Source organism: Falco rusticolus, chromosome 3 (genome assembly GCF_015220075.1).
Source record: "Falco rusticolus isolate bFalRus1 chromosome 3, bFalRus1.pri, whole genome shotgun sequence".
NCBI classification, from domain to species: domain Eukaryota; kingdom Metazoa; phylum Chordata; class Aves; order Falconiformes; family Falconidae; genus Falco; species Falco rusticolus.
Genome location: NC_051189.1, coordinates 108,908,224 through 108,929,833, shown reverse-complemented (window position 1 = coordinate 108,929,833; position 21,610 = coordinate 108,908,224). Strand labels below are relative to the sequence as shown.

General features: G+C 54.2%; 1 protein-coding gene across 1 annotated transcript; it reads left to right on the top strand.

The window, feature by feature from the left end:
- The first annotated feature begins 6,304 nt into the window (after positions 1 to 6,304).
- SLC2A1 (solute carrier family 2 member 1) lies at positions 6,305 to 19,492 on the top strand. Its single transcript, XM_037380352.1, has 10 exons — positions 6,305 to 6,374; positions 11,189 to 11,281; positions 15,194 to 15,354; positions 15,549 to 15,789; positions 16,138 to 16,300; positions 16,381 to 16,568; positions 16,675 to 16,779; positions 16,881 to 16,982; positions 17,252 to 17,455; positions 17,718 to 19,492. The coding sequence occupies exons 1-10, from the start codon at positions 6,357 to 6,359 to the stop codon at positions 17,913 to 17,915; spliced, it is 1,473 nt and encodes a 490-aa protein (XP_037236249.1). The 5' UTR covers positions 6,305 to 6,356; the 3' UTR covers positions 17,916 to 19,492.
- Positions 19,493 to 21,610: the final 2,118 nt, after the last annotated feature.

The window sequence follows — 21,610 nt, the reverse complement described above, 5'->3', positions numbered from 1 at the left end:
CACCCCTCTGGTGCTCAGCAGCATCCAGCCCACCCTTGCATTTAATATTGCAACGACGACACTCCCAGCTTCTAAAACTGCATTTATCCAAGCTCCCCATCCCCCAAAGCCCTGAAATTCAGCCCAGAAATCCTCCTCCAGCCCCCTTCCAGGCTCCCCATAACCAGCCACAGAAAGCCCATTTCGGGGATGCCAAGGGGCAGAAGGATGCTCCCTCTGCACCAGCGGCTTGCAGGCTGGCAGGATGCCTAAAATTAGCAAAACCGGGGCTGGTTTGGGTGAAAAATCAACATTTTGGGTTTTGCCAAGTCTGGCAGGGAACATGGGATGGGCAGACCGAAATCTGCCTGCAAGGAAAGCCATCGCTCTGGGAGCAAATCTGCGATTTCTCTGGGTGCTGCAGGATGCTCAGGACCCAGCTGCTGCACCACTCTCCCCCTCCCCACCCCCCCAAAAAAATAAATTCCTGGAGAATTCCTAAATCCTGAGCGGGTTTGGGTGGATTCCTCCTGGGATGGTGGTGCCGGGGAGGGGAGGATGCTCATTGCAGGGTGATGGGGGTTTTGCTGGAGGCAGTTTTGGGGGCTCCCCCCCCCCCACGTTGTGACTCTTGCTCGCACATCCCTTATCACAGTGACCTTGAGCCAAGGTTGGTGACCTTAGGAACGCGCCAGCCGCCCGGCCTTGGGGTGGCAAACAGGCAAAAATGTCCTTATTCCGCCCTTTTTCTCCCCAAGCGGAGAAAATCCCAGTGGTTGAACCCCCAAAACCCTGCAACACCCCCAAATTCCCCCCTAGTATTGTCCACACCTTGGGAACGGGATAAAAAAATAACTGAATTAATAAAAAATTAAACAAAAAGGAGCATCTCTGCCAATTAAGACATGGGAGTGGCCGTTCTCTGCTTACTATCATTAATGATTAATTATTAGCGTTAACAGCTGCTCTCCTTTGGCTCCAGAAATAGCTCCTGAAGGGAAGAAAACTCCAGAAAATGGGAATTATTTCATCTCAGTGTTATGGGAAATGGGGAAAAAATTTCCCTTTTTCTGCAATTTTGGCTGTGAGGGGCGTTTGTGAGGTCCAAGGAGCTTTTACGGGCAGGGAAAGCATCATCGTATAGATCTATATGTCAATATGTGCACGTGTGTGTCCCTTTTCCTTTCTGCTTGGAGGAGGAACAGGGAGCCACTCGCGTGAGCAGGCGAAGCCGAAGGGAAAATGGATTTTTCCCTCTAAGTCTTCCCATGGATTTCAGCTCCGGCTCTATGACACGTCCCAGTGCTGCGCTGTGACTCACCTGATTATTTTTAGCTCTGGCCTCTTTATTCCCCGTGTTTCCATGAGCATCAATTCGCCCTAAAAATGCAAAATAAGGGCTGAGATGCAAAAGGCACCTTTGCAAGACCTGGAACCGGGGGGATAAATCCCCCCTTTTAATGGAAAAAACAGAAAATCCCTTTCTTTTCCAATCCTTTTTATCTTTAATGGGTGAGAAGTCACCAAACCCAGCGCAGTTTAGGATGGAAAGTCGCTGCTTAGCTGGGAAAACCAAGCAAGGGGCTCAGTGCTGATTAATTGGGATAAATTACACAGGACCAATTGCTTTGATTAGGTTTGGTGTTCCAGCTTCCTCGGATGTGGAGCATCCACCTGACCCAAAGACCACGGGGTTGATCCCAGCCTGACAAGGAGGGATTTAACTAGTCCTGGGTTACAGATAAAATGGGAAAAGCAAGAGGATGCAGCTGCCGGATCTGAGCGCGGCGGCCGTTAAAGTGCTTTGGTGTCGCCGGTGATGGGGCTGACCCAGGAGTGATGGAGCTGACCCAGAAGTGATGGAGCTGACCCAGGAGTGATGGAACTGACCCAGGAGTGATGGGGATGATCCCAGGCGGTGCTGGGATGCTGCTGGATAATCTCCTGGTCCCTCAAACCTCTCCGGGAACAAAGCACAACGCTGCTGGAGAGGTTGTCCGGTGGTATTTAAGGGCTGCAATCCCCAAGGAAGCTCACGCCGGCGTTGCTCAACCCAATTTGATGACGAATCCCTGTTTCCTTATGGACTTTGTCCCCAATTTCATCACCTAAACTGGTGTTTTCTGGCTCCAGCTGCTTCCTGACCTGACCCAGTCCCAACCTGCACCTTCAAAGGGCAAAACCGCTGCGGTTTGACCCAGTTTTGCCGCAGTGCCAATGGGCTCAGCGGGGCCAGCCAGATGTTGGCAGCTGCTTCCAGCTGTTGTGCAAGAGGAATTATGAGCTTGGGTAGGGAGCTGTGTTTTTAGGGGGGTGGGGAGGAATTGGGGTGGTGGATCTCTGGAAATCCCGTTTTTGCGGATTTTTGCCTGGATTTTGAAAGGGGAAAAAAAGAAATTGTTGGCCCAGGGGCTTGTTTGAAAGGGCTTCAGGCTCCAACGCATCAAAGGACATGGGAAATATTACAATAAATTCCCTCCTGCAGTGGATCAACTCCATCCCAAGGATGCTCAGAGGTCAAGCGCTAACACTTTCCCAAAATTTGTTAGAATAACCCAGGATTTTTGGCTGCAGAGACATCAGCGGCATCAAGTCCCAGCAGCACCAAATTCCCTCCCTTGCACCATCTGGTGATGCTGGCTTTATTAACGGGAAGCTATCCCGGCAAAGGCTGTCCCAGCCCGGACTTTGCCCAAAAAAATAGGAACCGCTGCCCACAATTCCCCACTGCACCCATGTGTGTCACTGGGACGCCCGTGTCACCCGTGTCCCCGGGGTGGGGACACGGCTGGGGATGGGAGAGGCCGCAAGATAAGGACCGATGACAGTGCGAGGCGGCATGGAGGAGGGATCTAAGTGGCCGGATTTCCTCATCCATCAGGAATTCGTGTTTTTCAGCAGAAATCCCACCGGCCAGGTGGCGAGGGGAGCATGTGCCATGCCGCTGAGTCACAGCTGGAACGCGGGGCAGGGAAGAGGGTGAGGAGGGGAAGGCTGAGCCCATCACTGTGGCCTCTGGCCTTGCCACAACTCGAATCCCATGGAGAGAGGGTGAACCCATCACCGTGGCCTCAGTCTCTGAGCCCATCACTGTGGTCACCATGGCAGTCCCCGAGCCCACTGCCGTACCTTTGGTCCCTGAGCCCATCACCGTAGCCACCACACTGGTCCCTGAGCTCTTCACTGTGGCTTCGGTCCCTGAGCCCATCACCGTGGCCACCATGCCAGTTCCTGAGCCCATTGCCATGGCTTCAGTCCCTGAGCCCATCACTGTGGCCTCGGTCCCTGAGCGCATCACCGTGACCACCATGCCAGTCCCTGAGCCCATCACCATGGCCACCATGCTGGTCCCCAAACCCATCACCATAGCTTCGGTCCCTGAGCGCATCACCGTGGCCACTACTCCAGTCCCTGAGCCCATCACCATGGCTTTAGTCCCACCACTATGCTGATCCCTGAGCCCATCACTGTGGCCACCACGCTGGTCCCTGAGCTCTACCACTGTGGCTTTGGTCCCTGAGCACATCACCATGGCCACCACTCTGGTCCCGAGCACATCACTGTGGCCACCACTCCAGTCCTTGATCCCATCACCGTGGCCACCACGCCAAACCCTGAGCACAACACCATGGCCACCACTCCAGTCCCTGAGCCCATCACTGGGGCTTCGGTCCCACCACCACGCCAATCCCTGAGTCCATCCCTGTGGCCACCACTCCAGTCCCTGAGCCCATCACTGTGGCCACCATGTCAGTCCCTGAGCCCATCACCATGGCTTCAGTCCCACCACCACGCTGGTCCCTGACCCATCACCGTGGCCTCTGGCCTCCACCGTTACCCGCCGGGATATTATTTTAACGATTTTAACCCTTTCCCCCGCCCCTTCCCATTCAAAAGGACGGGACTGACAAAATCTCCCCTAAATCCCCCTCCAGCTCAGTGGCACCGACGGGATTATCCCGCCTCCGGCCCTTTTCCCTTCCATCAGCATTCCCGCCCGACACCCTTGGCCCCCCCGCCCCCCACCAGAAAAATGCCAGCTCAGGAAAAAAAAAAATAAATTTTTTTCCCCATTTCCCATTTGGGATCAGCAAAAAAAGGGAGAAAAAGCAAATGGACGGGGTTGGGGTTGCTAAAATTTGTATTTATTGCAGTTTAGAGGCAGGGATTTGCCCAAACCAGCCAGATTTGGGGCAAAATTTTGCAGCTTTAGGAAAATAAAATGAATTCTTGACTTCAAGTTTTTGGAATTTGTGCCCAATTTCTGCTCTTTGCTTCTTTTTTTTTATTTTTGCCTTTTTAAAAAAAAATTGTTGCTTTTTTGTGTGTTTTTTCTTTTTCGTGTATTTTTCTTTTTCATGTTTTAATTTTTTTGCCTTTGTTTTGCCTTTTTTTTTTGCATTTTTTGCAATTTTAATTTTTTTTCCCATTATTCCCCCCCTCCCATTTTTTGGATGAGAAATCATGGGGAAATTGAATTTTTGGAATTATTTTTATGGGTTTAATGATTTTTTTTTAAATGCTTTTGAGGGGAAAAGGGGAGGTTTTGGGGTCCGAGGGTGGACAAAGAGCTGCAGCGCGTCCCCGAGCGGGACCCCCGGCGTCCCCTTTGGTGGCCTGGCGGTGGGATGCCGGGATGGGAGGAGCTGGCGGACGTGCAGGACGTGCAGAAACCCCTGCCTGGCTGCTTCTCCCACTGGATTGCCTGCTGTCTGCCCCCCAAAACCCATGGCACCCCGCGAAAAGCGGGGGGGGGGGGGGGGGGGGGGGAATCGGCTTGCTCTCACCCGGCCCAGCGCCTTGGGGCTGGTTGTATTGGGTGCAGGGTTTTGCACCAGGGTATGGCACCAGGTGCAAGAATTTGCACCAGGGTATTGCACCGGCTGCAGGGTATTGCGTTGGGTGCAGGGTTTTGCACCAGGGTATTGCACCACGTGCGGGGGTTTGCCCTGCACATGGGATTTCACATCGTGTGCAGGGTATCGCACCACTACAGCCTACAGCATGTCTTGCACCGGGTGCAGGGTTTTGCACCAGGCGTGGGGTATTGCACCAGCTGCAGGGTGTTTTACACCAGGTGTGGGGATTTTCTGGGGATGGAGGCGGGGGGGGGGAGCTGGGACCCCAGGGGCTGCACTCAGCAAAGGGGGTTGCTGCAAGGGGGTGGCCCCTTGCAGGCGGCTGTTGCACACACATGTGTACTCACTAGGTCTTTGCAGGGAAGCTCTTGCATGCGTGTGCCCGTGGATTTGCACACGTGTGCACTCACACATGCGGAGGCACGCACACATGCAGATGGGCGAGCACGTGCGAGTGGTTGCATGCACACGTGGAGGCAAGCACATGCACAAACACGCATGCTTACGTGTGCACACTGATTTATGGCCCATTATTCAACACAGAGGCACAATGTATAGAGACACACTTGCTCACGTGTGCACACACACACAGTTGCATGCTCATGTGCATGCAGAGGCACACATGTACAGGCATGCACACACTAGCACACTCATATGTGCACACACACGCATGCACACTCACACATGCACAACCCCACATACACTCCCGCATGTGCACACACACAGCTGTGCTCACTTGCACAAGTGTAAAGGTACACAAACACTCGCATGCTCACCTGTACACACCCTTGCACATTCACATGCATGCAGCCATGTGTACACCCCTGCAAACTTGCACGCTCACCCACCCAGCTGGGCAAGCATGTGTTTGCACGCACACATACGCAAACACATGCAGGCATTCCCTTGCACACTTGCTCGTGTGCAAACATGTGTGTGCACATACTTGCACACAACTGCACATGCACTGGCACACTCGGCCGCACACACTGGCACACTCACATGTGCACACACACGCACAGACGCCCTTGCACACTCACGCGCGACGGGCCCAGCCACACACGCAGTTTACGCGTGTGCAAGCATGCGCGGGGGCGCCCTGGCACACTCGCGCGTGTGCAAACCCGGGCGCACAGGCCCACGCGCGCGCGTGCACACCCGCCCCACGCACACGCACCCTTGCACACCGGCGCACGTGCACACCTAGCCCCCCCCGCCCCCCCCCCCGCGCCCTCGGGCCCACGTGCAGAGCCACACGCGCTCCGCCCTTCCCCGCACACCACCGCGCCCCCGCCCCGCCCCCGCCCCGCCCCCCTCCTCGCCCCGCCCCCTCCCGCCGCACGGCCCAATGGGCGCCGCCGCCCCGCGGCGCCGGGCGCTCCCTGCGCTCCCGCTCTCTTAAGCCGCTTCAATGCCCCCGCCGCGGCCGCGCGTCACCGCTCAGCTCCGCTGCGCGCCGCTCCGCCGCCTCCCCCGCGCTGCCCGCCCCGCCCGCCCCGCCGCCCCGCCGCCGCCGCCATGGACACCGGCAGCAAGGTGAGCGCAGCGCCCCGGGGATCCGCCGCCGTCCCGTCCCGCCCGCCGCCCCCTCCCCCGCGTTACACAACTGGCGGGACGACGAGCTGTTCCGCGGGGCCCCGGGTGAAGCAGGCGGTGGGTGGGTTTGGGGTTAACCGGCAGCTTTTGGGGTCCCCGAAGCCGTCGGGCACAGCTCACACTGTGGACACGCTTGGGTGGCCGGCGCCAGGCGAAATAAACATTTTTTTTAAAAAATTTACCTCAGAAACAAGGGGGAACCCCCCCCCCCAAACAGCCGTCGCGCAGCCTCGGTGCCTCACAGCGCGCCGGGATGAGAGTTCGGGGTGAGGCGCTCCTCTGCCCCCTGAGGTGCGGGGGAAAGCGCCAAAACAGGGCGGTTTTGGCCCCGCTTTGGGGGTAAGGAGGAGGCAGGCAGGGCCCCGGGGTGCCGGCTTGGCGACAGGGGGGTGCAGGGCTGGCGTGATACGGAGGGACCCCCCGGCAGTGCGGAGGTTCGGCCGGTTCGACCCCGGTGTCAGCCCTCTGCGCCACCGGGACGCAATCCACAGCAGTTTACCGCCCCCCCCCCCCCCCCCCCCCCAATGAGTTAATTAAGTAATCTAAACTCAGTCGGCCCGTCGGCAGTAGCCGAGTCCTCCCAGCGCCGCAACCCCCCTTTACATAAGTTGATTTATAATAATAGAGGTGGGTTAAAGCGATGCGACATCGGGCCCAGAATGAGGAAGGTGAGTTAATTGCACGGGGGTCGTTAACGTTAGACTCCGGGCTCTGCTTGTCCCGGCCTTGCCTGGGGGATTCTGGCCCCCCTCACCCCCCCAATATTCCCTTCTGGGAGTGTTTTGGGAGATACTCAAGTATGTAGGGATATTTTTTTTCGTGTTTTTTTTTTTTTTCCAGGGAAGGAAGTAAAAAATTTGCTCCGTGGCTGTACAAAGCGCCAGACAACGTGTAATTAAAAACAAAAATAATAATTTTATTCCAATTAAAGATGTTAGAGGAACAACTAGTCTTATTTTTCTCCCCAGCAAACAACTCCTTATTCCCCCCGTCCCCTGCTTTGGAGCATTGGGAATACTATTTTTTTAATTAAACTTTTATATAGAAATATTATTTTATTTAAAGCTAGTTCTACCCCAGCGCCATTTTTTTCTTTTTTTTTTTTTTTTTTTTTGGGCGAGGTGTGGGTTTAGGGGTGGGAGCTGGGAACGTGACGGCCGGCAGCGCGTCGATGGGGGGAGGAATTGGAAGGAAATTTGCTCTCATAACGAAGAAATCCGATGCGCTGCCGGCCAGGCTTAACTCCCGGCTACCAAAATGGAGCCAGAGATGTGCTCCCTCTGCTTCTCCATCTTAACTACCCCATTCGATAAATTTGGGTTAGAAAGAATTACATTTTTTTTAAGGGTAGTTAACTGCAGGAACAGTTTGCTCCGCTCTGATGGGCGACGCTTATAATCCGGAGCGTGTTTTGCAAGGAAGAAAAGGATTTTTATTCAAGCAGCTGGCGGTAGGGATGCTGGGGGTGCTGGGAGGTGGGGGACGAGCTTACCCCTCCGCCCTTCAATTTAATATTTAATATTATTAAAGTGGGACGTGCTTTTCTGCCCACGGAGCTGGGCAGCTCTGGCCTTTTGCATGCAAAAACATCTCCTGGGCTTGTCGCAGACCTCTTGTGGTTGCAAAACTGAGAGGGATCATGTCGCCGTCCCCAGCTGACCTTTAAGGGGAGAAAAAAAAAAAAAAGAAATAATGCTGCTCTGACTCCACTTCCCCTCACCCTGAGTTTTCTCCCACACCAATAATCCCCCAACAAAATCTTGGTTGATCCCCACGGTGCTGGTGTTACCCCTTGTTTTGGCTGCAAAAAAGCCCTCCTGTCGGTAAATGCTGGTGCTGTGGCCCATACCGTGGCTTTAGGAGCAGGTTTTACCTGGCCCTCGGTGGATGCGTAAGTTTTTCCTGGGCTGGGAGCCAGCAGGCAATGACCGAATCCGGTTGTCTTCACTCCAGCGAGTGTACATAAGTGTGCAAACAAGTGTACAAGATGCTGTAAGGCTGCATCCCCTCCCCACAATTGCCCGCTGTATCCAGCCTGGCCCAGGATGGGACCTCTTGCACTGAGCCTTTGGATGCTCGTTAAGGCTGCGTGGCTAATTTTGATGAGCTCTGTTAAAATGTGGATTTTTTTCTTGAGACTCCCTCCTGGGACGCTTTTGTTAATGTTATTATTTTTAAAGGGATTATTAATTTCCTTGTTCCATGAGGTAGGCAACATCCTGTAATTCTGCAGTGGAGGAAAAAAAAACCAAAACCAAAGGGGTAAAAAAAAATATTACAAAAAATTGTAAAGACAGACACAGCCCGCTGCAGGTTTGAGGGGGCTGCTGTCACCCTGCAGGCTGAACCCTCCTCTGAGCATCCAGACCTCTGTGTTTAGAGTGATGAAGGAAGCAGCAAAAACTAAATACAAATTTATGAAAATTACAAGCGTGGCACTCAACTTCCTATAAGGTATAGGAGTTAGTAGGGGAAAAAACCCGCAAGTGTTAGATATATCCAGGCTGTAAATAAGCTTAGTGCACAAAAGCAAGAAGGGGAAGTATTTTGGTTTTCTTTTCTTTTCCCCTGAACTCTAAATAAAGCTGCTGCTTTCTGCAAGCTGGTTTAAAAAAAAAAAAAAAAAAAAGGCCCAAGACCCTGCATGTGATTTTAGCTGGAGTTTCCCGTGCAAGGCTGCCCTGAAAAATAAACTTTTTTTTTTCTTCCTCCCCCCCCCCCCCCCCCCCCCCCCCCATCTCGCCATCTTAAGCCTCTCCTTTAATGGCGAGGTTAAAGCTGAAAGGCTCCCGGATCGGGCCAGGCAGCGTGTTTGGAACTGGGAAGCCAGAAGGGAGGGAGAGGAGCTGAATCACAGTGACCCTGCCTGGGGAGAGCCTCCAGAAACGCCAGCAGCCTTCCGACTGACTCTCTCCCATCGTCTCTTCAGGCTGCTGGAGTTTAATGAAAATAAAAGTGTTTTTTTTTATTTTGCTAAAAGATAAAAATATAAAGATTTTTTGTTGCTAAAGGTTAAAAATAAGTTTGGGGTTTTTTGCTAGAGGTTAAACCCACAAGTTTTGGCTTCTTCTTGTTCTGTTGGTTTTTTTGCTAGAGGTTCAAATTGAAAAAGTAATTTTCTTACTTAATTCTTTGTGGGGCCATGGCTGGTGTTGGAGCAACGAGGTGTTACTGCCTGCCACCTTCCTGGAGTAAAGGTCATGTTGGCGTGATGCATCCCTATCCCTGTGGCATGGTGCTGCCGTGACTCACCTGCACACTTGCAGCCCCAGCTTTCCGGGGTGGGTGACCCAGCCTTTAGTGATGCGAAATAAAAATCACTACCCCAAAAAGCAAAGAACCCCTCCTAAAGCCCCACAGGAACCCTGAAATAAAAAAAAAGTTCCCCAAAACCACCCAAAGACTAAAAAACCCTAATTTTTTTAAACAACGTTTATTCAAGCACGGGTTGCTTTCAGCGTTCCTGATGTTGCCTGTTGCAGTTTTGCAGAGCAGTGAGCAGATGGATGAGGTTGGAGTTAGAATTTTTTGGGGGCTTTTTCCTTGTTTTTCTGGGATGCCAGCAACTTTCCAGCCTGTTTTTGCCCTCCCAAGTGGGACATTTTTGTCTCAGGGTGGGTTTATTCAGAATCACTGAACAAAACCAAGTGCCAAAACCTCCCTGATTAGTTGTGTTGGGGCCAAGCCTAATTAATGAGCTTCATTAACGGGGCTGGCTTTATTCCCTGTTGCTTTTTCCCTGCAAACTTTAACGCCGGGAGGAGGCAGTTTGGCCAGAGAGGGGAGGTCAGTCGCAGCACTTACTTGTATTTATTAAAAAAAAAAAAAGAAAACAGTAAGAAAATACCCCTTTCTTGTGTGTATGTACTTTGCAATCAGCCCTCCTGATTTAGGGGGAGGTGTTTAGGTGGAGCCTGACCAGCACCAGTCCCTTAGGAATATTAATCTGAGATGCCAGGAGAGCATCCCTGGGGTTGGGGTAATGCACTGGTCTCCCTGGATAACCAGGAAGAACCCACCCCCCAAATTAAGGGGCTTATAAATTTCACGTGGACCATCCCAAAGCTGATTAACCGGGAATGTCGGATCCTGGTTCTCGGAGCTGAGCACTGGGAAAATCTCCTGCCTGGGATAATTGGGCCATTAACGAAGGTGGCCCAAGCACTGGCCTGCCCTGACCCTGCTCCTAAACAAGGCTCTGATTGTCACTCTGGCTTAAGCGGGAGGAAGAGGAGGCGGGTGAAGGCTTTGCCAAATAGCCGGGATTTTGCTTAGGGACTGTTAATTAGGCTCTGATGCAAAAACTTTGTTAGTGGTGGCTGTCTGGGGCATCCTCATGCTGATGCTGGGACAACGCTCGGCTGACCGGCAGCGTCACCGTGGCGTCCCCAAAAACATCTTGTGCTGGCATGCTGCCTGGGTGTCACGTGGAGCCCTCGGAGGGGACCCTGCAAATCCAGATAAAAACTCCCGCCCCACGCCAGAGGCAAAATAATCATGGAATACCCAAACAGTATTTTTTTAACCCCAAACTAGTATTTTTTTCCCTTAGCCCATGTGGATGCTATAAAAAAAAGCAAGTTTTCTCTTTTATCTTGTGTATTTGTGCTTGCAACCTTATGAGCATCCCTCCTCCTTTTGCAGCTCTTCAGGGAGAGGCACTGGGGGACCTTTCTGCTGGGGGGGCGGGGGGGGCATAGCTGGGACCTCAAGTTTAACCCCTCTTTTTTGTTTTCTTCCCCCTTTTCCTGCAGATGACTGCTCGCCTGATGCTCGCTGTGGGAGGAGCGGTGCTGGGTTCTTTGCAGTTTGGCTACAACACTGGTGTCATCAACGCCCCACAAAAGGTGAGCGTGCGCCGAGCAGCTGTGCAAAATTCCACTCCCCTGTGCCCGAAAACAAACCTGCATATGCTGCCAACCGGGCTAAAATAGTACATCCCGCTAGGCAGCTTAATGCCTGTAATGGGATTTGCAAGGCCGTTATTTAGCTCCCGCCTTCCCGGGAGAATTAGTTTCCTCCTTACTTAGCGGTTTTGCTGGGAAAAATCCCAGGAACGCATGCAGGATGCTCTCCAAGTGGGACCAGTGTAACTTTTAACCTTGGCTTTTAGCAAAGGTCTGGGAGTTAATTAGGGTTTGAGTCATCTGGAAGCAGGGGAATGGCTGCTGGGGTGGGTGCTTTGCATCCCGGAGCGTTGGAGGCAGGATGTCCCCTTGTCCCGGGGTGGAGATGGTCAGCTGGGACAGGCTGTGTGCGAAGGAGGGTGGAGAGCAGGAGGTGTTTGCTCCTTCCCCTAGTGTAGTGCCTGGACTCTCCAGCGACTGGTAGGTACATGGAAGCCTTGAAAAACTTGACTTTTGCTGAATGATGTGGCTTTTTGAGGAGTTAAAGGTTTGGAAATGTTAGCTCAGAAATCCCGTGCAGGGCTTGTGATGTGCCCCGGGTAAAGCTCGGCTGCTGGGGTAAGGTGTCAAAGGACAAATTGGGGTCTGGCTGCTGCTGCAGGAGCTCAGAGCCTGTCCCTCAGCATCGTTGCAGCCTCTGCTCTGGTTCACCATCCCAAATAATTAAAGCCACCAAGACAGGATTCACGCTGCGAGAGCATTAATCCCATTACCAGGGAGCAGGCTGCAATATCTCACCTCAAGCGCTGAAAAAACTCCTTGTGGGACAGAAGACCCCATGCAAAAACTTCTTGGACCCCACCCATATGGAAAGAACAAAAAAGATGCAAATTGTCTTTATTTGAAGTATTGCATTAAATTGTATTTAATCCCGATGAGTGGCCCATGCAGGATTTCATGCGGGTGGAGGCTGTGACTCCTGTCCAGCACCCTTGCTGCTTGCACCCACGGCCACAGTGCATGCATCAGTCTGCTGAAAGCATCACCCTGCTAAAACAGCCTAACCCATGCTCGCCTTCCCTTGGACTGATGCGCGCTGGTAACGCTCCCACTTGGCTGGCGGTGAGCATCCTCCTCTGGAGACAGGCGATAGGAGCAGCGTTTGAAATGGTGGCGAGCTGGGAAATCCCTGGAAACGTGCTGAGGAGCTGCTTTCTGGCATCTGCCCTCGTTTTCCCCTGAGCTCCGGCACCGCGGGAAGCAGGAGCTCTGTAATTACTGCCCTGCATCGGAGCCCGGCCCCGCATCCCAAGGATGTGGGTTGTTTCCCTGTGGCTGAAGGACTTTACTCCATCCTCTCCTGACCCAGGAGATGCTGCCCTGGGTGATGTGAGCATTGGGGACTGAGCTCCGGTTCCTGCAGAGCCCCCAGCAAAGCAGGATGCCCCTGCGATGGGTGTTGCCTCAGTTTCCTTTGTGCATTTTAGGATTAAACCCTTGGAGCTTAGGCCAGGGCTGGGCTGTGTGTTTTAGGGACGAGTCACCCAAGCGAGTGATGCTGTGTTTGGGGTGCAGAACTAATGGGGGAACGGATTTGGGGTGCTCTGTGTTGGAGGCGTGAGGGGAGGCAGGGTGAGTGTTGTCCTGGGTAGCAGGATGCTCTGGGCATGGGGGTTCCTCCCACATTTAAGGGTGGAGACACGTTGGGACGTGGGTCTGGGGGTGTGTTGGGGTGCAGGATTGGGGATGCATTGGGATGGGACTGCATCAGTGTGTAGGGATGAGATGGGGATGCATCGGGGTGCAGGATGAGGATGCATCAGGATAATCTGGGGCATAGGATTGGGGTTAGGATGCCGGATGGGGATGAATTGGGGTGCAGGATTGGGATGGGGATGCATCAGGATGCATTGGGGTGCTGAACTGGGATGCATCAGGATGTGTCAGGGTACAGGACTGGGATGGGGATACATTGGGGTGCACTGAGGTGCAGGATGGGGATGTGTCAGGGTGCGCTGGGGTGCAGGATTGGGAGTGGGACGCAGTGTGGCACAGGCGTGGGGATGCATCAGGGTGCAGGATGGGGATGGAGTGGGGTGAAGGGCTGGGATGCATCATTCCCCTGGCCTCAGCAGTGCAAGTGCAGCAGTGTTTGCTGGCAGCCGCTCCCTGCGGCCGGCGGCCTTGCAGAAAGGCTCCTTTCTCAGGTGGAGGGCTGAGCGCCGGTTTTGTGGTCCTCTTAATAGAGTCCTCCCTGCTGCTGAAACAGCGGCTTGGTGTTTGTGGGGTGTTTGCAGATGTGATGTGGGGAGGGAATGGCCCGAAACTGGGCGAGGGCTGGTAGCAAACACTCAGCTGAAGTGAAATGAAGGGGAAGAGAAGGGGAAAAAAACCCCAGCTTTTGGGAAATGGCAATTTTTTTTTTTCATGCTTCTCACTTTAAACTCATTTTTCATCTCCTCCTCTCCCAACAACTGGCTTATGGTGGATTTTTCCATCCATCCTTTTTTGCAGGAGGAACGGGTGCCAGGAGGGGGGTATTTGGGTGTTATTTTTTGATAAGCTGAGGCACAGCCCAGTGTAGCTCAGCTGGCACTGGGGTGTCCGCTGTTGCTTGAATTAATTTTTTTCTGCTTCAAGGCGAGAGAGCTGGCAATTTTGGGAAAGTAGGGAGGAATTTAGAGCGCTGCAAGGTTTGGTGGGGTGTGTGCGGAGACCTGCTTACCCCTACCGGAGCCTGGGCCAGTCCTGGGTTCTCCAAGTAATAATATCAATAATCTATTTTGGTGATGTTAGGAAAAGGAAGGGAAAAGCCCCCAAAGCGTCAAAACCTCCAGGTGAAGCAGGAAGCGAACGAGATCACTTAAATACTGAAATTCTAATAGTTTAGGAGCTTTGTAGAAGGAACAACTTAAAAATAATAATTACATTATTGAAATGAATAGTGAAGTACAGGGTGTATTTCTTGCGCTGCCTTTGCCAGGGGCTCTTGTTTGTGCTTGAAATGACGGAAAAACTAGAAAACCAAGTGTGATTGTGCAAACACTTAAATCAAGCACGTGCAAAACCCTTGGAGGCAGTGAGGCCTTTGGGCCACTTGATGTCCAGCAGCAGCTTCCCCTGCGCACACGGAATCTCTGCTCCCTCCACCCGGGGTCAGTTGGGTGTGTTACCAAGCCCTTTGCTTTTTGGGTTTGGGGGTGGGTGACCCTTAAATAACTTTACTCGAGGCTTTTCAGCAGTGGGCTGGCTTTAAAAATACATTTTTGTAATATATATATTTTTATATAAATATATATATATAAAAAAGGGTGTTCTGTGTAAAAACGAGTGCCTGTCTTGGATGTTAGTGTTGCGGAAGTGTTGCGGAATTATAGTGTTATAAGTATTGCGTTATGGAAGTATTGCAGAAAAAACCCTAGAAATTAAATTCAGGGGAGTGTCCAAGGGGATGGGAATCGATCAGCTGCCTGGATCACCCTGCTGTCTTCCTCACCTTCCTCCAGCAGCTCCACTGTCTCCCCTTCTGTGTTGTTTCTCTGGGGATGGAGGCGTGTCCCTTCCCACCTCCTGTGCCCTGGGAGGAGCATGACCTCCCGGTGGCCGCCCGGTGAGGCGAAAGAGGTGTTTTGGCAATGCCAAGCCGCTCTCTCGGCAGGGCGAGCCCAGAACCTGTCTGGCTGCATTTCCCCCGTGCATCCCATCAGGTTTCCTCCCTTGGCCTGGAGCTGAGCCACCAGCCTGGCGGCTGGGCGGCTCCTGGCTCTGTGACGCATCGTCTTGTGAGCAGCGCTCGCCAGCCAAGGGTCCGTAGGTGGCCGGGCTGAGGCCAGGCAATTCATGACACCGGTGGCACGGATGAAATGGAGATGGTTTTAACCCACAGCTTCCTTTCTCCTCCCTCTTTTGTAGGTGATTGAGGACTTCTACAACCGTACCTGGCTGTACCGATATGATGAGCCCATCAGCCCTGCCACCCTCACTACACTCTGGTCCCTCTCCGTCGCAATCTTCTCTGTCGGAGGCATGATCGGATCCTTTTCCGTGGGGCTCTTTGTCAATCGCTTTGGACGGTGAGCACAGAGTGTGGTGGACCCATGGTGGACCTCAACGAGGGGGTTGTGCAGCCTCACCCCACCCCGGCATCCCAGGGGGGTGGCTTTGGGCACCTCCCTCCTGCCAAGAGCTGCTCTTTGGGTTCTCCTGATGCCCCTTCAGCCTCTCTGACCCCCCTGGTCCTCACCACGCTCCTCCCTTCCTTCCCCAGGCGCAACTCCATGCTGATGTCCAACATTCTCGCCTTCGTGTCAGCCGTCCTCATGGGCTTCTCCAAGATGGCTTTCTCCTTCGAGATGCTCATCCTTGGCCGCTTCATCATTGGCCTCTACTCTGGCCTCACCACCGGTTTTGTGCCCATGTACGTGGGTGAGGTGTCCCCCACTGCACTGCGCGGCGCGTTGGGAACATTCCACCAGCTTGGCATCGTCTTGGGCATCCTCATCGCACAGGTGAGTGCCGGAGAAATGGCTGCAGGGGGTTCCCCCATCTTTGGTGCTGACATTTGTCAGGGTCCACAGGGGGTGGGGTTTTGTGTGGCAGCGCAGAGTGTTGCCTGTGCTGGGCTGATGGAGCTGGGGCTAGAGGGATGGACCTGGAGCTCAGTGGGAGCAGGGATGCTGTGAGATCTTGAGGTTTGGGGTGGGCAGCAGCACGATATAGCATCTGTTGGCCACCTGGAAGCAGCATATCTGTCTGTGCCCCTCTGATGGGTTTCCAAGCCTGTAGCGAACCTGTGAGCAGCAGAGTTGGGTCTCACTTGAGCTGGGGAAGGGTGACTCAACCCCTCTTGTCCTCAGGTGTTCGGTTTGGACTTGATCATGGGAAACGACTCGCTCTGGCCACTGCTCCTGGGGTTCATCTTCGTCCCTGCCCTGCTGCAGTGCATCATCTTGCCCTTCGCCCCTGAGAGCCCCCGCTTCCTCCTCATCAACCGCAACGAGGAGAACAAAGCTAAGAGCGGTGAGTGACCCCCATCCCCAAGCTTGTCCCACCACGCAGGAGGGTCCTCAGCTGCTCCTGACTCCAGCTCTTCCCCTCAGTCCTCAAGAAGCTGAGGGGCACGACGGACGTCAGCAGCGACCTCCAGGAGATGAAGGAGGAGAGCCGGCAAATGATGAGGGAGAAGAAGGTCACCATAATGGAGCTCTTCCGTTCCCCCATGTATCGCCAGCCCATCCTCATCGCCATCGTCCTGCAGCTGTCCCAGCAGCTCTCGGGAATCAACGCGGTGAGTTCTGGGGGCAGCTAGATGCCATGGGTCAGCTGCTCACCCACAGCTCACGTCGTGCTGGCTCCAAGACCCTTTCCTCATGGCACATCCCTGCTCTTTGTAGGTCTTCTACTACTCCACCAGCATCTTTGAGAAGTCGGGTGTGGAGCAGCCCGTTTACGCCACCATTGGCTCCGGCGTGGTCAATACAGCTTTCACAGTCGTTTCGGTGAGTTGTGGCCCACCAGGCTCTCACCAGGGAAGGTGGAGCGACACGGGCTTTCCTGTGTGCCGGGGATGTGCTGACAGACGCGTGTCTCCATCCAACAGCTCTTCGTGGTGGAACGCGCTGGACGGAGGACGCTCCACCTCATCGGCCTGGCAGGGATGGCAGGGTGCGCGGTGCTCATGACCATCGCCCTGACGCTGCTGGTGAGCGGTGGGTGCTGACAGGCCGGCTGGGCCAGGAGGAGGCCCTGCCCGCTGCCCCTCGCTGGGGGCACCTGGGGGAGGAAGGACTTGTCCTAAGGGTGACGGCTGAGCGGTCCCCGCTGCCCACGTCTCTCTCGAGGTCCCAGAAATCCAGTCTCCAGCATGGAGAAGCCCCACAGCACCATGCGTGCTCGAGTCTCCTCATCTGGGATGGCCGGGTGCTGCGTCCCCCCTCACCGAACCACCCTTCTCTCTCTCCCTTGGACTAGGACCAAATGCCCTGGATGTCCTACCTCAGCATCGTGGCCATCTTCGGCTTCGTGGCCTTCTTCGAGATCGGTCCAGGCCCCATCCCGTGGTTTATCGTGGCCGAACTGTTCAGCCAGGGCCCTCGGCCCGCTGCCTTCGCTGTCGCCGGGCTCTCCAACTGGACCTCGAACTTCATCGTGGGCATGGGCTTCCAGTACATCGCGGTAAACACCCGCTGCCGCTCGCCGCGAGCCAGGGGGACACCGGGGATGGGCACCCCTCGGAGGAGGGGGGAGGGAAGGAGCAGCAGCGGGACGTGGCGATCCTTATGGGTCCCTTCCCACTCGGGGTGCTTGCTGGAAGGGTGCCCCGAGCTGCCGGGGGGGCGGGTGGTCGCTGAATGCTCCTTTAGCCATTGCCCATCGGCTCCCAGCGCCGCCTCCCCCCACGTGCTCACCCCTCCTCCTCCTCTTTCCTCCTTCCCAGCAACTCTGCGGCTCCTACGTCTTCATCATCTTCACGGTGCTGCTAGTCCTCTTCTTCATCTTCACCTACTTCAAGGTGCCGGAGACAAAGGGTCGGACCTTCGACGAAATCGCCTCGGGTTTCCGCCAGGGAGGAGCCAGCCAGAGCGACAAAACCCCGGACGAGTTTCACAGCTTGGGCGCCGACTCGCAGGTCTAACCCGCCGCGGCCTTGCAGCCGCCCACCTTCTCTCCTGAGTTTGGGGGTTATTTTTTAAAACGCTTTGTACAGAAACCGGGAAGGAGGGAGCGGGGGGTCCGGCTCTTGCGCTTACACCCCTTTTCCAGACTCCCCCACTGGTTTAACGTGGACAGACTGACCTATTTTATTTTATTTTATTTTTTTCCTGCTAGGAATGATTTTGGTGGGTTTTGGTTTTATTTTTTTAGCTGGTTTCGCGTCCAGGATTTCAAAGCCAGTCGGCGTTTTAAAAACCAACCATGCGGCCTCTGCCACGGGAGGGCGGTGCCCTTGTTTTTAATGACGCGATAGGTTATTTAACGAGAAATCACGTAGCGGAAGTTTTTAAAGCTGGAAACTTTTTTTTTTATAAGGTTCTAATCTTAGAAAAATCATGTAAATTGACTAAACCTAAACCAACGATTTTTTTTTTTAAAAAGAAAAACAAGAAACGAGTTGTTTTTTAAAGCAGTCTAATTGATTTCAAGCCCCGGTGGGTTCGGGGATGGGGATTTCCTGGACGGAGCGTGCGGACCTGAGCGGGAAGGTCACTGTCCCGCCGCAGAGCGGCTCCGCTGGTGGCTTCTCATCTCCGTCACCTGAATTTCAGCCAGGAGGGGAGAAGAGGAGCGGGACCGTGATTTTTCTTTCTGTTTCGGTTTTTTTGTTGGTTTATTATTTTTTTTTTGTGGTTTAATCTCGGCAATATTTGCCCGACGGTGAAGCGCCGGCAGAGCCAACCGGCAGCCGCACACTACAGCACCCCCCTCCCTTGCTACTGCCCCCGCCCCCGGCTCCCCCAAATCCATCAGCACGCGGATACATCCATGTCCTGCTCTGTGTATAGACTGGAAGATATTTATATTATATATATTTTTGTTCAATGGTTGTTAATAGTAGACGTTTAAGTTATAGTGTTTCTGATTTGATGAGCAAAGTACTGTAAATATTCTTGGAGTATATTCACACTGTATAATGTATACAAAAAGGTACAGATGCAAAGGTATAGTTTCTATAGCGACTAAGACAAAAAAAAAAGCTTGTACATGGTTAGGATGACTTTTGTATAGTTCATTCCCTGCACTGTAGTTGTATCTATTGCACTGAATTTCAAGCTGGAGTATATTAAAAAACAAAAGAAAAAGAGAAATCCTGTCCTTTTCAAACAAAACTGAAGAAAAAGAGGAAAAAAACCCCACCCAAACAACAAAAAAAAGCATTTCCCTGAGTGCAGCTGGTGTGGGAGCTCCTGGCACATTCCCAAAGCCCCAGGCGGTGTTTTATAGATAGTTCTGGGTTTTTTTAAGATTTTTTATTTATTTGTCTCTTTTGGAAGTGATGACATTTGACCACACTTAACATAAAAGGTAGGTGGGGAAAAAAAAATAAATTACTAAAAATTACAAAAAAAAGACCCTGGGATAAACTTGCGGCGTCTGCGCAGCATGGCACCCGCGCGTGTGTGTGTGTTTTTTAAAGCAAATACAATTTACTAAGTGCCAAGAGGACGGTGTGTGGTGTGCTAACAATAAAGGAGAATGGATGCAGCGACCCCGCCCACTGGCTCCCGTGCCTTTATTTCCCCTGCGCCACTGCGGCCGCCTCGTCCTTTCGCACCCGGGGACCCGACGCCTGGCACGTTCCTGCAACAGGGTGGGGAAGGGGGGAATCCTGTGGGAAGCCGCGATGGGAATCGGGGATGGCGGGTCCCTGGGGGGTTTGTGTCCCTGCGAGGCTTCGCCCCCACGGGCCCAACTCTCCCGGCTGCAGGGGTGGCCTGTGCCGCCCTTGAACCGCTGCCCCGGGCGAGGCAGGGCTGGAGGCTGCTGCTTCTTCCCAGATTTTGGGTTTTTTCCCTGGAATTCAGGTGCCAAGAGCTGCAAGTCTGAGCGGTCCCGGGCAGGGAAGCGCTGAGCTTGGTCACTCCGGGCTTTTGGCTGTTGATTGAAACGTCTCCTCACCCCGGAGTGTGCGCGCTGGGGCGGCGTGTCAAGGAACCAGCTCTTCCAAAACCTTCCAAAGCTGCCCAGAAATATTCCTGGTTAGCCCAAGGCTCTCTCGCCCACGCTCACATCTCCAGCCCAGCCCCTGGAGATGCTCGGCCCTACGCAAAGTTAATTTTCACGCTGTCTTCTACAGCATCGAACAGGCAGGAGCAGCGACAGCGAGCGGCCGGCTGGGCACGTCGTGCAGCGCCCCGAGGGATTACGGCACCCGCGCGCCCGCGGCTCCAAATCCCCAGCCGCGATGACCCAATTCCTCTGCACCCGTAGCACCGTGCCAGCAGCTGCAGCGTCCCCCCAGCATCCCCCACCCTGCGGCGGTGGTCGTGCCAGCTGTGGAGAGACCCGATGAGGCTGGATGTGTCCCCCAGCATCTCCCGTGGCACTGGGAGGTCTCCCACATGTCCCCCAGCATCTCCCGTGGCACTGGGAGGTCTCCCACATGTCCCCCAGCATCTCCTGTGGTACTGAGACATCTCCTACATGTTCCCCAGCATCTCCCGTGGTACTGGGAGGTCTCCCACGCATCCCCCAGCATCTCCTGTGGTACTGGGAGGTCTCCCATGGTACTGAGTGGTCTCTCACCCGTCCCCCAGCATCTCCCGTGGTACTGGGACGTCTCCCATGTGTCCCCCAGCATCTCCCGTGGTACTGAGATGTCTCCCATCCATCCCCAAGCATCTCCCCTGGTACTGGGAGGTCTCCCACCCGTCCCCCCAACCCAGCTGCTGGTGGGGCCCCTTGTGGACCCCAACCAGCGCTACCCTGCCCCGTGTAACAAGACCGGGGCTGGCGTGGAGCCTTTCCCTTTCCCAGCAGCATCAATCCCTTCTAATTGCTCCGGTCCCAGCTTGACGAAGCGTTTAGAAGCGTACTTGACTCCATCCCAATTCAGCGAGGCAATTAAATGCGCTCATAAATCCTCCTGAAGTAAATGAGACTTAATCGTAGGCTTAAAGCTCAGCTGAATCCAGACCTTCGCAGCGGGGCAAGTTTCCCTTGACCTCTTTCCCAGCTGTGCGAGGCTGTCACATGCTTTGGTGGCTGAACCGAGCTCAGCGCACCGTGTCCCACCCCTGGGGTCCCCTCTAGCCCTTCCCCAATGTCCCTTTGCCTTCCTGCACCCCCTGCCCGGCCGGTCTCCCGGCTCTCCAGGGGAAAGCGGTGACACAAGGGACCTCCTCCTCTTGAGGGTGATGTCAGAGTTAATGGGGCACCCTGGCAAGCTCCCAGCTGTGAGGAAACCACGTCTCCTTTGGGCTGGAAGCTGGGATGGGAGCTAGCTGGCCTTTCACTCCTGCCCCTCAGGACGGCTGACAGCCCCTCATGCTGTTCTGGCCCCTCCTGGGCACAAGTTCTGCAGAACAAAGGAGTTCCCCAGTGCCAGAGCCGCCAGACCCCGCTAAAGCTCTGCAAAAAGAGAACGGGGAGATTTGGAAATGGAGGGGCCCCGCAGCGAGGTGCAGCACCTGATGGAGCCCAACCAGGTCCTGAGCCTCGCCCCGCGTTAGGGCGCGGCGAAGACCTTCCCCCCCGTCCCTCCCCGGCGGCTCCTCCCTCATCACACTGAAAGGCAAATGGAGGAAACCAGTAACAAACACACATCGGCTGGTCCCGGCTTCTGGACAGACAATGTGAGGACGTAAGAGGCTGTTTGCTTATTCATAAATC